Raw genomic sequence first — 15,706 nt, forward strand, 5'->3', positions numbered from 1 at the left:
AGTGAAATGATGTATCTGAGCCATTTTTAAATTTTAACAGCAGTTTATTAAAGGGAATTGTGCACAAAAAATTAACAGGGTGTACACTACTAAAATTGTGTCCTTCAAACTAAACTACAGATACAATTTTTAAAATATAGGCCAACTTTATAGCTAACATATCCTTGTGTTCACATCAAAAACTTCAAACCAGCAACAGTGAACAACTGTCAAATCACAGTGGTATGCTTATTTCCTTCAATTTGACAAGAGTCAAACTGTCTGCTCCAGAAACAACACATTCATTTGTCTCTGTAATTGAGTTACAATGAAAGCAAAATTACCATATTATTGGTTAAAGGAAGAGGAAGTCATTGTAAAAGGCAGGTGCTATTATGAAAACACCACTGTAAGTAATTACAATGTATGATTGTTGAAAGAAATAAAACTGGGATGAAAAATATACATTAAAATCAATGTAAAAGTACATGAGAACACCATAACGTCAAGTGTCGCCTACTAATGTCTAAAACTTAGTGATCTTACAGTAATGCATATTTGAGTACTGTGAAATGCTGATTGAATAACTCTCCAACATTGCAGAAGTAAAACACTTTTGACTGGAGTGAGCACATTTTACTGCATAGCTATTACTGTATATTGCAGAATAACAACCATGGAATAACAACCATGTTGGGCATTACCATACTTTAGGAAAGAGACAGTTGGACATGTGAATATAAATTACTGAGTGAGTCACAAGGCACTGTCAACTGACCAGTAACCATGGTTACAGCTCTCATCTTGCTGACAATGTCCTCACTGAATGTCCTCAGTTCTAATGCCCTTAAAGCTTCTAGTGCAAAGATGAAAGCACTTCATAGCAGAACACTGTAGGCTAATATTCAATAAATGGCAGTAAGAGACAAGAACCAACTCATTAAAAACAGAAAAAAAATGAAATTAATGCACAAATTAAATACAGGAATAACCTGTACCAGAAGTAAGTAGTAGAAGTAAGTTTTTTGAAGGGTGATAAAAAAACAAAAAACAGATACTGAATGTGGAGCAATACCATAACAAGGTAACAAGGTGCTGAACCCTTAGCGGGGACAGTAACACTGTCAACTGTTTGATCGACCTGCAGGCCACCTGCATAAAATACAGCAAGTTGAATTATGTTGAAGAGCTTCAAATTCAGCGATAACAACTACCTGCACACTATGTAGTTTCAATTAAAAAAAAAAATTAAAAAAAATCACTGAACAACAATACATTTTCCAATATGGTCACTACCTTTAAAAAATCTTACATGTGAATATAGAGAAGTAAATGTGGTATACTGTATTTGTGCATTTAACAAGCCTCGCTAAACAGTGCTTAAGCCTTTTAAACAGTGAAATTTTTCAGAAAACAAAACGTGTTATTAGAAGAGCTGCAATGATGGTGCAAGAGAGCAAGATAACACAGAGGTAAAGTGAACACTTCTGTTGAGGCAAATGTGTTGACAACAAAGCTTATCCATGTCTAGTCCCGGAGCATTTAAAGACTAAAGTTTATTTTTTTGTTGTTAAAATCTTTCATAGAAAAACAGACATCCTCTAGGTAACAGAAGATCCTCTGACAAAGCTAACAACAAACTGGAAGTTGCACTTCAGCAAACACCATTATTAGACTGGTGCATCCAACGCTGTTGCATATACAGTACAAACATACTGTATGTAACACTGCTCAACTTGCATTACACAGAATATACATAGCTGTAATAGTCATTGATCATAGCCATGGATCACAGATGTTATAGATCATAGAGTATCAAAATATATAAACTTATTTTACTGTAAATAGTAATTTTAGAGAATGACAGTGAGATTAGACATGGATACTAAGGTCAGACAGTGCAGATGTGGTAAAAATATATTTACAGATAATTTGAGATATTTGAATGCCCTGAGGTGCAGATACTATTCTTACCAGACACCAAAACCTCAAAAATGGACACATTTTTTCACAAAAGTAAATGCCAAGCTCTCTTTCTATGTTTGCCATAATCAAAAAATACTCAAGTTCCTATTTGCCCATATCTGCTGAATGTTAGCAGTAAAGGTGATGGTACTACAGAGGTCAGGAAATGTCTTCTGTATCTTGTGGATGGAATGTATGAAGTGAGTGAGTGCTGTCACATCAAACACAAAGAAAATGTTAAAGCTGTATTGAGCGATTATTTTTACCACTGGGGGCTAGAAAGACAAAAAACAAACTCACAGATACACAGCATTGATTTACAATCAGCTTATACAGTTGTTATGGCTCATTTGTAAGCAAACAATTGCCTAGTTTGACATCCAGCAGATATACTGTGACATCTAATTAGTCCAATTTCTGCCCACCTGATAAATTTAAGTCCAATATTCACTGGCCTTTTACTTCTGACTTGGTCCACCTAGTCAGGAGAAAAAACATTTGACTTTCTTCACAAGCTAGGAGTTAATATTGGCTCTCTTTCATTTTTTGCTAGACCAGGCTTCTTGTCTAAGCTTCTTTTCTGGAAATGGCTGCAAACAGTTCCAAACTGTTGATTATGAGCCAAAAAACAAGCTAAAAGTGGATAAAAAGCTTTGTGGATTTTGCATTTCAAGTGACTACATGGCCAAGTTTGAAACAATGCATATATCAAAAATGTCGCTTAATGCAGGTTTGACTGATTTCACAATTAACCATTAATATTTCACAACAACTTTAACTCTTTCCTGTCACAGTCATTTGGCTCAATATATTGATACATTTTCATATATCTATTAGAACTCTAAATAACCTAGGAGTCAGCAGGTATGGAAACAGATGCACCAGAAAATAAACAGCTGGTCTAAGTGCAATAGTTACACTGACTTTTAATAGTCATCTGGGTGCTATGTCCATCAACTGTAGGAAGCAGCAAGTAAAGTAAAACTTGCTGTGGTCAGTAAAATAAAACCAAATATAGGCTGTGTATCCTGTGGAGGGTATAAAATACAATATACATAATTCTTTTGTTTGTCTTAGGGATAGGTAATATCAGGTACCGTCCACACTTCGGTGTGCTGATGGTAGTTCCATTGCAGATTAGTACCTATGAACACCAAAAACAGGTTTAGTTGAGAAAAGAGAACAGAGAAAATATTAACAACAAATGTTTGTCTTTTTGTGTGTTTGTGAGCAGCTTAAAAACCTCTATTAATTAATTACAAAATACCAATTAACTGTTCATTTCAGCTACTCAAATATGAGAAAAATACATTTTCTGCATGAATTTGTTCATGCATTATGATTGTTGGTTAAGGTGAAAAAAAGGAATGTTAAAATTTCAATTTAGGCTCTAATAATTAGTGGTGGACATTTTTCTTTATCAACAATAATTATTCGATCAACACATACGCTACAGATTGATTGATCTTGAATAAAATCCATATTAAAGGTTTGTAGACCAGTACCTGTAGTAGTTGGGTTTAAAAGGACCATTCTTGTTGAGGCCCAGGTATTTTGCCTGCTCATCACTAAGCTCCGTCAGGTGGGCATCAAAAGTGGCCAAATGGAGACTGGCAACATATTCATCTAAAATAGACAGATTTAGTTTAGTAAGAAAGAGATGCATACACAAGGCTCAACACAAGAAATCAACTTACGTCTGATGGGTCGAACTATACCTCTACCCAGTCACAGTTTGATTTAGATCATCAGTTACAGCCCCACCACCACCACCAGAGGGCACGAGTAAATTCAGAGAGGGAGATTTTTTTTCAATCCTTATCTTATCCCACGTTTTAAACATGTAATCTCAAAACTAACATGCAAGGCAGACTGAGGAAGAAATTAATTCACAAATTCGGTGCAAAAGCCCAGACATGAGAATTGTTAGTCACTGGACTTTAAATGCTTAAATACTACAGATCATGGTTGAGTATCTATATCCTCACCCATCTTCTTGGGAAGCAAGTAAACATCCTGCTTGTATCGTCCCTCGGGAGCGTTGTACAACTCAATAAGCGCCAAGGCCTGAAAACAAATATGCATTAATAACACTGTTGGAAATGGATGCACATTATGAATTTAATGAAGAGCAATAAATGCAGCTATGAACTTCTGATTACAAAGCAAAGATAGCACATCCATGAACAGAAGCATGTGGCTGTAACTGTACCTTATACAATGACATGTAATTATGTCCTTTACATGCAGAAACCTATTTTACATTACTGAAAGAAGCTCAGCTCAGATACAGACTTTGCTCTCTTGTGTTTCATAATTCAGATGAGCTTATCTGCATGGATGGCCACATGATTACACCAAAAGGAAACACGCACGGTAACCCTATATACTATCTGCAATGGACTTCAGCAGTACATACTCAACTACTCTACTCTACTCAACATGTATCACCATGTTACCTGAGTGGTGGCTGTGATGGACAAGACAAAGGTAGGGACAGTGGAGCAGCTGAGGTTGAGGAGACGTCCCTATGGAAGAAAACATATGATCAAAAACATAAAATGCCAAAATGCAATTACGTTAAAGTATCGCTATTCCAACATAGTGAGACCTAGCATATCAACATGATGCTGTAGTCAATTATTTAGTGTAAGAAACGTGATCGTCTGCAGGGGGTGTTACGGGTGGGTTGTTTGGTTTGTGTTAAGAACATTTTGTGCAAATTCTGTTTTTGCTAAGCATCGTGTAACTGGAAGAACAAAATGTGGCATTATTATAAAAAATATGACTTAAACAATAAATGTTATCAATCAATCTATTTCAAAGTTTCTATAATCGACTGCTTGAGGGCAAATTATTTCATATGACAGCTCACAATGGGAGAATGGATTGCTGGGTTGCTGTATATTGTATAAATAGTGGTTCTATGTATATAATGTGCTTAATGCTACTTTTGTTGGTGTTTTGTGTTTCCATTGTTTAAAAGCAAATTTATCACATGCACAGCATCTGTATGTTTTACATATGATTAAAAGGCACATAGACAAAGTCACCTCAGCTAGAAGTATAACTCTCTTGCCATCCGGCCAGATGACATGGTCCACCTGAGAGCGCACTCTCTCCCAAGTCAGCTCAGGAGTCCGCAGACTTGCCTGGAAGAGACGAGAGCATCAGTCACCCTCACGTTCTTTATGATAGTTCAACACAATGTGACTGACCTGTCTTCAAGGACAAACTTTATAGAGGATGGATTTAACTTCCATCGTAAACACTAGTTTACCACATCAATCTCAGTATTGGAGTGCCCCATGTTGCAGACGATGGAACCATTTTTCATTCGGTCCAGCTGGTCTCTGGTCACCACATTCTTGTTCCCTACAATTAGACACAATAATTCAGCTTTAATCAGTCTTCATCAACATATAACAACATGTAATATAATTAGCCCAGAGCTGTCAGGGGCAGTCCAAAGAGTTGTGAACTACTGTATAGTGTATACAAATATAAAGTAGATCTGTGGTTCCCAACCTGTGTGCCGGGGCCCACTGATAGGCCATGAAGGTATTGCAAGTGGGCTGACAAATCATTTGGAAGATAGTACAATTTTGGTGAAAAGATGTTATTCTAAAAAAAAAAATTTAAATATATTGTTTCATCTATCACTGTGATAAACCAATGATAAGACTTTCTATGTTGTTGCCAGCTGCACCACATGTATGTTTGTTTGCTATCTCAGTCTGATTGAGCGCTAAAAGATTATATGCATGGCAAAAATTTGTATTGAATTGGATAGCTGGTTATTAAAAGGAAAGAGAGTCGGGATGGTGAATCGACAAGTGATCTCTCACCCGTCAAACGGGTTAAATACTGAGTGTTCCATCATTATCATTAAAATAAAAAGTACTCTGAGAACGTATTATTTGGCTTCTGTATTGTTATGGGGTCACATGTGGGCTGTCAACATTTTTGAGATTTTAAAGTGGGCCATGAGTTGGAAAAGATTGGGAACCACTGCTGTAGACTGAAAAGTTATAAAATGTGATTCTACATGAGTGTATTCCCAGTGAGGAGTTACACCAGCATGGCCTAAGTCAAGTTACCAGTGCACGTGATGATGACATCAACCTGGCGAATGACCTCATTCAGCTTGACCACCCTGAATCCATCCATGCTGCTCACACACAAGTGAAAGAAGAGGTTTAACTTTCAGCCTCAGTGAGGACAGTGACAAACAGCAAATTATCTATTATTTATTGACAAGCAACTAAATCCAGTGGGCTCCCCTGTGTTACTGCCAAGTAGTTGAGATTAAGCTGAATTTAGTTATGTACAAATATTTTGTTAGATTATTAACAGAGCATAGCTTCTGGCTAGCTTGAGCAGCTGTACCATATTGATATCCCTGCTGCTGCCTCTCCTATTCATACATGTCAACACATTCAGCATGCATATCATCCCAGTTCTTGTTTTCCTCACCAGGCCTGCAGGGCACAGATGGGATCAATCTCTGTAACATAGACGATGGCTCCCAGAGCTTTCAGAGCAGCACAACAACCTTTTCCGACCTGCAAAGATAAAATAATAATATATAATAATAATATTATAATTCCATACTGTATGACTAGCAAAGTTACATATTCAGATTGCCCTCACCTTAATAATGACTAGAGAAATGACTCGCATCAGTATTTAAACACATGACACCTTAATACAAAACTGTCAAGGCTCTGCTTATTGAACATGACAAGTGTATTAATCTCAATGACCTGCAAAGATGGATTCTTTAACCTCGTCTAGACTCAACAACCAGACAAAGATATACTCACTGGCCGGAATTTTTTTTTCCAATCAAATGTGATGACAGCTGTGTTATGAGTCTGTGGACTGTGTTGTGTGAGTTGTAAGCATTGCAATGTACTAACATGAATGTTTTCACAGCTAGATGATTAACATTAGTTTGGAATGTTAACGTTATAATCAGTGTCTCACCTCACCGTACCCACATACGACCACCTGTTTGCCTCCAAACATGACATCTGTTGTTCTCTTCAAGCTAGAGAGGTTAAAGACATAAAGTTAACTCATTTTGCATAAGTGCAAAACTAACACTTTGTATATTTCCACCTCCCAAAATCTGGCATCTTTATATGATAGAGCAGTAGAATGTTAGTAGAATAAAAGGTTTAACTCTTTACAAAATATCTCCTTAAATATCCCAGCACAATAAATCTAAATGTCTGATGATGTTGACATTTAGTGCCATAACTCCTAACAGAACACCTGCTACAAGACATTAGTATGCCTTGCAGATAATGAATCAGAAAGAACGGCAATAAATAATGAGTGGTGACTGAGGAAAGCGCAGATGCAGAGCTGTGGACATGCTGTAAAAGAGTACAAGACTATTCATATGCTGCCTTGGTGATAATTAACAGCAGGGTAATAAATATAACAAGTTTGTCCTCAGACTGTTTCACTGAGCCTTTAGCAGAGTCCAGGGAGTTTACAGTGTGCACCACAGAGGAGTATTACACAGACAGCAGCTTTTTAAAAAGCTATTGAGCTGATATGTGACTTTGATCTTCATGAGCAGGGTGCGCTGTGATGAAAGCAATGTTTACTGACTTTGTCCACACTCTACTGTTAAACAGTGACCCTCATGTCAACAGTTTCCGAGTGTATTAAACTCCACATTGTCAAACTCAAATTTACTCACCCGTCCAAGATTGACTCTCTGCAGCAGTACAAGTTGTCAAACTTCTGCTTTGTCACAGAATCATTTACATTCATCGCTGGTACACACAGTTTTCCAGCTTTGGACAGCTGATACAACCTAAATAGAAGAAGGCAGAACCGTTTCACTTGTTTGGAATTCAATATGTATAAGAAGTGTATAAATATTACTCAATTAATTACCTGTGAACCCCAGTGACACTCTCCTCTACGATGCCCCTGATCTTCTTGAATACATTAGGGTATTTCTTATACATCCAGTGTGTCAAGTCTCCTCCATCATCAAGGATCTAACATGGTCAGAGGAAAAAGTTATGTTATTTTTCTTTATGAACAGGAGTGCTTGTAAAGAGACATGTAAAGCCTGGTACTGCTCATTCCTTTTTGGACACACAGCCAAAATAAATCACACATTCATCTTCACATTTTGCCTTGTATTGTAAGATATATTAAAGTGTATATTGAAATTTGTCTACATGTACAATATATTCACATGTCACAGTCCAGTCCTTTAAAACCAAGGGATGAAGAGTGGATTGCACCCTCATGGTTAGGCAAAGTTAAAAAAAAACTTTTCAACATACCATGTTAGGCTGCCAACCCTCAGTGTTTACACAGCGGTCAATGCACCACCAAAAGTCATCCTCAGACTCCCCTTTCCAGGCAAACACAGCCACACCTGAGACATAACGGATGGGTAATATCTTCATAAAGCTTATATCAACAATACCACTGTCTACCATCTTGGTTATTCAGTCTAAACTGATGAATGTGACAGAGTCCCTTTTGTCTTCCAAAACAGAACCTGAAGAGACTACATTAGAATTTCCATGCTCCCATTAAAGAAACACTTTTGAATCTTCATGTATAACAGTGAAGGAGGGCAAACTTACTAAAACTGTGAAACTGTTCACAATATGATAACGAAATATCATTTACACCCCATGAAGATCATTATTGGGTGTAAAAGCACCCAAAAACAGTTCAACAATGGCACACACTTGTGCTTTCTGATAACCATATATTTAAAAATGTATCTATAATCTATATTTTTTCCCATAGGATAGCTCAATATATAGTAGACTATGCACAGCAATAATTTACTGAACAGTAAAAAAAAAGCATGATCTCCACCGAGTGACTCCTTATTCTGTAGGTAGTAACCCCATCAGCTTGTCAGATCATTACCGGTCTATTGTGGAAATTTAGTACATACTTAAACCATCACATAGCAACCACAGATAAAAGGTTCAAGTGGTGCTGTTCTTTCACTAAATGGCAAGTCTTATGTGTTCCCATTATCCCTGCAGGGATCCTTTTTCAAAAGTTCATTAAACATTACCAAACAGTATCCCTGGTTCCAAAAGAAAAAAGCTGCTAACATGGCAAAGAACCCCTGTGCTTCTGGAAAAAACACCTTTTACTAATAACATATATTATTTGTAATCAGGTAGTATAAGCATAGTATGCATGATTTCCAGACTTGAGCAGTAATACGGGACCAAACAGCACCCGTGCATTAAACCACCAGCATGTGTGGGATTGCAAGTAAAATGAGTAATGGTGTTTGAGCTCCAAAATTAAATGTTCTCTGACATCTCTACTGCTTACCTGTCTCTGACAGGGCAGCAGCCACTTCATTCTGCGTAGAATAGATGTTACAGGCAGTCCAGCGGCACTGAGCCCCAAGAGCCACCAGAGTCTCAATCAGCACCTGAAAGATGAGCAACAGGTAAAGAGGAAAATGGTGAGAAAAAATAAGACATATTAATCATTTGAGTATTTTTATTATTATCAATCACGCAGAATGTTAAAATAAACCAGGAGTTCTTCAAGAATTTAAGATTCAGACAATATGAGAGTTGGTGTAAAGTTACAAAAAAACTTGTGTTGTCTGTGCAGTAAGTAGTGCAGAAACTGTGATTAGGCTTGACCTAAAATCCTGATTAAGAGGTGCTATCACACTACAGTCTTTGCTTTGGCATTGAAGATAAAAGTCAGGGAGAAATCTTACTGCAGTCTGGGCAGTAATGTGAGTGCAGCCCACAATTTTGGCACCTGCCAATGGTTTCTCACTCTGTGCTCGCTTCCTGAGTGAGATCAGCGCTGACATATCTGAAAACAAGACACAAGTGGTGTGTTTAAAATATGCTTGGTTAAATTATAATGAAGCATTATGGATGTCTTGTAGATTAATTAGGTAACATTTAAGTGAAACAGTGAGGTAACTGCATCTTCTCAGTGTCTTACCTTGTTCTGCAATCTCAATCTCACGTCTGCCAAATTCAGCCTGTTTGATGTTCTTGACACAGAAGTCACTGCTGCCCTTGGAGTTGACCTGTGTTTTGTCCCGTGGTGAAGTCTCGTCATCAGAGCTATCTGTATAAGACGCAGCTGTAAAGGAAACAAGATCTTCAAAGAACTCACCAAATTAAAGAACCGATGAGTTAACGGTTGACACAACATTAAAAACATCAGCATTTCAACAAGTGGATAATGGTGTTCATGTTGTTCAAGACCTGCTTCTTTTTTAAGGAACTGAAATGTGATGAGGACTAAAAAACACATTACCAGACTACAAGATTTCTCCCCTTACCAGAGCTGTAGCTGTCTGTGGATGACTGAGAGATGGAGCGGGACAGGGAGCGGCGGCCTGCCTTGGTAGGGAACCTGCTGAACTCCTGCTTGTCCTCCACAAACTGAATTTGCTAAAAACAAACAAAAACACTTTAAATTCAGTTCTTTCATACAGAGGTTAAACTGAAGTCATTTTACATGGAGCCATATAAATGTATAAAGCCATATAATGTAATAAAGCTCATATTATAGTTCCGCTGGGGGTTGGGTACTGTGACTAGCACTTCAGTATGTTATTTTAGCAGAAACTGCAGTTGTTCCATTTTTGTTTTGCTTGAGTTCATGTTAGCACGGCTTTAGCCTTAACTGAATTTAGCTGGAGTGGAGTAAAGAAAATGAAATTCTTTGCTAAAAACAGTTTGAAACATGATAATCTTACACAAACTAGTAAGCATATTTTGTTGTATTGCCAAAAATAGATGTCTGGCTGCAGCCCAACACTCATTGCGCCATCAAGACTGATGTTCCAAGATTCAGCTATTTTAGTTTGGATGGCCCCTTCTAAACTCGTGATTGTGTAATGATTGTGTCCATCCTCTCCCTTTACTATAGCTTTGCTGCAAGACAAATAAAATCACAGAAAATGGACACAGCTCTACTGCTTACAATCAGCTACATAACCGTACTGCTTTTCCAGTTGTCTGTCAAGCAAATCTTATTTCATGGGGCATTAGAAATGATAATTACATGTGGAATGTGTTATAATATCACATAGTAAGGTAATGTAACGAGTGCTACCATTGCTTGCTTTGCTTTGTTGCCTCTGCGGTTTTGTTGCAGTTTCATCTCTTCCTTATCCTGAATTTTTCTGCATCCAAATAAGCAGTATATGCACACTCAGGTAAAAAAAAACAGTATGCGTCTGTCAGAGGAAGGAACTTGTGTTTAAGGTATTTATACCTGGCTTTATGCCTAGTCAGCTAACTTTTTATCGCAGTAGTTAAACCAGAAACTATTTTGTTGACAAAGATTTTCCATGCATCGAAGCAACATGAGACAGCGAGAAGAGTCCTGTTGGTGCTGTAACATTATCTTCTCACATGCTATTGAGTCCAGGTATGGAGAAGAGGGCAGGCAGATCGCTACACCTCAGCAGTTTCTGAACTGTTTTGTCAATCATTTTCTTTACCATGCTGGGTGAGATTGAACTGGTTTGCCTCAGCAAAAAAATAAGAAAAGAGCTATTTAAAGTAGCAGAGCATGAGGCAATTGGATTAGACCTTAATAAATCAGCCTGGAGACTACAGTGTGAGTGAGATGTCATTAATGTCACTCAGGCTCATTCTCTTCATCTCTGAATAGGAGCCAGGTCACTCTCTGGTTTCTAGGTTGGGAACTGGTACTGAAAACCTTCCACATACCAGTGAAAATAACACCGCAACAAAGAACAATGTGAAGCTGTTCTCTTGAGATTAAGGTGACAAGACACCACATATTTTCCCCTGGACAGGATGATGTGGGTTGCAGGGTCCCAGAGCCTGACTGATACTAAAGTTTTGGTTTCCTTAGATCTGGTTATCAAGCAGCTGTGTTAAAGATTGTAATAATTCACTGCATTACAGAGTGCTTCTTATAGACTTCACAACTAATGGCTAGGTAATGATAGTGATGTTGCAACCAGTGCTGATTGGGATGAATGTGCTCCAGGTTTTATGTTATGCTGTCACTTGGTGAGAACTGTTTTATGTGAGCTGGTGTAAAAGATTTCTTTTCCATATTTTCACAAAATAGTTTATGCAGTTTTATCATGTTTTATGCATTTTATGTTTAAATGTGTGTTTTATGTTTCACCTTGCTGCAAGACAAATTTCCCCTTAGGGACAATAAAGTTGAAGTAGACAAAAGTCAAGATGATGCCACACTTAGATCACTTGCTCCCATACTCTGAACAGTCTTGATAAAGAGTTGAGGATACTTCCTTAACAGTGCTTAAAATAAATCTTAAAAAGGCTTGTTTTTCCTATTCCTTTCCTTTTCCTGAATTATTACCGAAAGATAACTGAAACAAATATGATTAAAGGAGCATGATTGATAAAAGGTGGCTAATATTTGACATAAACATCTCACTAAAACCTCTACACCAAAACCAATATCTAACCAATACTTGAGAATCTCCTCCAATTTAATTCCTATGTATAATCATTTATAAGCTTGCAACTTACCTTAACCATCAATACCTAAATATTAACTACAGGCAATAACATAAGGCAAATGTTTCTGTGAAAACAGAGGAAATGTCCTCCTCTGAGCTTCGAGTCTGGATCACAGAGGCAAGAACTACATTGTCACAACTATGTCTTACAAACTCTACCACAAATTAATTAATTTCTACAGTAGTCATCTATTCACTGTGGAGAAGCTTGACACTAGTACTTTCATACATGTCCGGAATTAAACCTTTGGTTTTTTGTTTGTTTTTGGTTTTTTTTCTATGTTTGTGAAAGAGTTCCTGAACATACTGTACTCTTACTAAGATCAAACAAAATAACAGGTTAATTACATTAACTGTATTACCATGACCTGATTTCTGATTTACTGTTTGGCATTAGAGTACATCTGTTGATACCCGCCCCATGTGTCAATGTTTCCAATAAGCCCAGTGAGCTCAGATGATTTCATTACAACTTTACACTCTTGGACCACACAAAAATATTTGGCATCCATATAATGCAAGCTAAAAACTGCAGTAATATCAAGTCCCTCCCAAAAAGAGAATGAGGATGTGAAACCGTTTGTCTATAATGAGGCTGACTAACAAACCTTGGGCTGAGTGTTGGGACTTTGCATTTGACATCCTAATCACAGCTAAGCAATATGTTTGCACAATGCAAAAAGGGATTTTAAAGAGCGTACTTTGTCTGAAACTGGCATCCATTCATCCACACCAGTTTCAATGAGGCGTGCAAATACTTTCCCCGAAAGAATTCTGGGTACAACTCTTCCTTCTTCCTTGAAGGTGTAAGTTGACACCTTTATTTCCTAAGTGTTACGAGAAACAAATCTTGCTTCTTTGAGAAGGAAATCAAGCAATTCAGATTCATACATCTGGCCAAGAGGTACAGGCTTTATTCGGCATTACAGATTGAGAGACATGTCAGTTCCTCTGTCTTATGTGAATCATTGCCAGTATGGTTCTTTGTTAAAACAGATGCATGTTTGAGATTGAAAATCCAGATGAGCTTGTGTGTTCAATGAATCCAGCTATATGGTGCACTCTGCTGAGGATGTAAATTCATATATATTAAAAATAAATGTAACATTTCATGATCTTAACAGTGGAGGGTTAAAATATAGGATGTTCTCTATACTCGCAAAAGGACTGAGGGTTGTCAGTTATTTGGTATACTGTGGGCTGTAACGTTAGTATTTCCTATTGTAAAAATAATTTCCTGTAGTACGACTGAACACACGCACAGGTTGCAGCCTCAAACGAGCTACGCCAGGCACAATATCGGTAAAACTAAAAGCAGTGTATAAATGTGCCAGACCGCATAACGTCCTACAACCACTTTTAAACATGAGTTATCCGCCACGGTGCTGTTAGACAGAGACTCGGCTGAAGTCTTACCTTTTTAACTGGTTTGTGAGTGGGCACAGCGCTGAAGACGGACGACAGCTCTCCCATGTTCATTTCGCTGTTCTTGCTCACGGTCATGGCTGAATATTTTTCCGCTACGTTTTCGCTCTCTTTCACCTCTTTGCTCGCCTGCTTCATCTCCGACTTCGCGTCCCCGGTCGGCTCTGACATGCTGACGGTGGCTGCCTGACGTTACCTGGGCAGAAATACAACAACCGTTGAGCCTCCTCCGGTAGTAACGTCTGTAGCTAACCGCTGCTAGCTAACTTCCCTGCAACAGCGAGAGGAAGGGAGCCTTTCAAATCACGTTTACGCAGAAACAGCAAACAAACGTAATGATTAAGTATCTGACCGTGGGCTGTCTACTTTGATGCAGCGCTGACAAATATCGTTATGTTGCCTGTTGTGTTGCGTAGTGAGCGGCCGCAGTGTTTCCCCGCTGGCTCAGCTGTCACCTGGCTGAGTAACTTTGTGGGCGGAAACCAACAGACTGAGGGGGCGTTTCATTTGTCAAGACGCGTTCAGGGAACATAGAAAAAAATAACAACAGCGTATTTGAGTGAGGGTTCATGTGTATTATTATTCACTTTCAGCTAAAAATAATACAAAAGCGTACCTTGATGAATTGTATTTGTTCTGAAGGCAGCCAACCAACTACAACTTTCTTGTAATTATCCATTTTCCTCTCACTGTATCTACTTTGATGTAAGCAGGAAATATATCCCAATTCGACGCTATAAACTAATACTACAAAGTATATAGTGTGTATTTATTTGCCTAATATACGTCGTTTTGCATTTAGTAATGTATATTATATTCAAATTATATGTAATGTGTTGCTGTGTATGTAATTTTGGAAAATACTGACCATTTCAAATTTGAGATCATAAGAAAGAGAAAGCAAAAATATTTTTCCATAGACTTTTTTTTTTTTTTTAACTAATTCATTTTTCATTACATCCACTATGCAGCCATCTCACCATAGTCCACAGTTTCTTTTTTCCAGCTGAAAAAAATCAGTTCGTCACGTTTGAGTGAAAATGGTGTCCATTAACAGCTCACCTGCGAATTAATCAATATGTATTTTATATACTCACAACTTTAGGTGCAATTGATTTAGTCTTTTTTTCCGGTGTGAATGCTCCAAAACACTGAATGACTACTGTGTATAGGACTGGGACGCGGGTACAGAGTCGAAACAGCCAATTCCCAGTTGTTGTAAATGTAACATTAAGCTCACAGGAATCCTCATTCAGCACGCACGCCCCCTTGTACTGGTTTGAGGCTGCAAAATAAATAATACTGTCAGTCACTTCAAAGCCATTTTGTGTTGGAACACAATGTAGCTGTGGGGGCAGATATGTCGATATTCAAATCATGTGTGAAACACAAACTTGGCTAACACTGCCACTTCCGCACTGTGTCAGTCAACCCGGTCCAAACCAGCGATTTCATTTTCAGTTTGTAACTTCATAGTATAGCAACTATTTGTTCCTGCATAAACGCATGAATGTCTTTGTTTCAGTGATATTTGCACAAGGTTGCAGCCCAGTGCAATTTAAGCTCCCTACTCTTCCACACTGAGCTTAAAAATCATCTCTAAAAACCTAACTGGAAACAGTACAGTGCATGTTGGTGTAGGCTCCAAACCCCCATTACCAGGATAAACAGGTATAGAAAATGAATTAACTGAAGTAAATTAAAATAAGCCAAACTGAAAACGATGTGGATGTTTAGTGAAAAACATCAGTTGTATCCGAGATGCATGAGTAAAAAATGTGCTGCAGGATTGTTGCATGGTGCAGCAACGTGGAT

The 15,706-nt window shown here is 37.9% G+C and overlaps 1 protein-coding gene across 1 annotated transcript; it reads right to left on the reverse strand.

The window, feature by feature from the left end:
* Nucleotides 1-23: 23 nt before the first annotated feature.
* Nucleotides 24-14,378, reverse strand: LOC139630493 (S-adenosylhomocysteine hydrolase-like protein 1). The gene is made up of 18 exons (XM_071494001.1): nt 14,244-14,378; nt 13,883-14,087; nt 10,274-10,385; nt 9,928-10,071; nt 9,692-9,792; nt 9,289-9,391; nt 8,262-8,356; nt 7,861-7,967; nt 7,661-7,777; nt 6,934-6,997; nt 6,421-6,509; nt 6,045-6,115; nt 5,225-5,319; nt 4,998-5,096; nt 4,404-4,472; nt 3,933-4,011; nt 3,450-3,570; nt 24-3,088 (listed from the first exon to the last, which is right to left on the reverse strand). Exons 2-18 carry the CDS (start codon nt 14,060-14,062, stop codon nt 3,082-3,084), a joined length of 1,653 nt encoding a protein of 550 aa, XP_071350102.1. The 5' UTR covers nt 14,063-14,087; nt 14,244-14,378; the 3' UTR covers nt 24-3,081.
* Between the last annotated feature and the right edge of the window lie 1,328 nt (nt 14,379-15,706).

Source organism: Trachinotus anak, unplaced genomic scaffold (genome assembly GCF_046630095.1).
Source record: "Trachinotus anak isolate AG129_WGS33_773 ecotype Australia unplaced genomic scaffold, CSIRO_AGI_Tana_v1 ptg000013l, whole genome shotgun sequence".
Lineage (NCBI taxonomy): Eukaryota > Metazoa > Chordata > Actinopteri > Carangiformes > Carangidae > Trachinotus > Trachinotus anak.

Coding starts and splice junctions, on each gene's coding strand:
- LOC139630493 (XM_071494001.1), bottom strand. CDS start 14,062: ATGTCAGAGCCGACCGGGGACGCGAAGTCGGAGATGAAGCAGGCGAGC. Junction 10,386..13,882: donor CTCACAAACCAGTTAAAAAG/GTAAGACTTCAG, acceptor GTTTGTTTTTAG/CAAATTCAGTTTGTGGAGGA. Junction 7,778..7,860: donor AGTGTCACTGGGGTTCACAG/GTAATTAATTGA, acceptor TCTTCTATTTAG/GTTGTATCAGCTGTCCAAAG.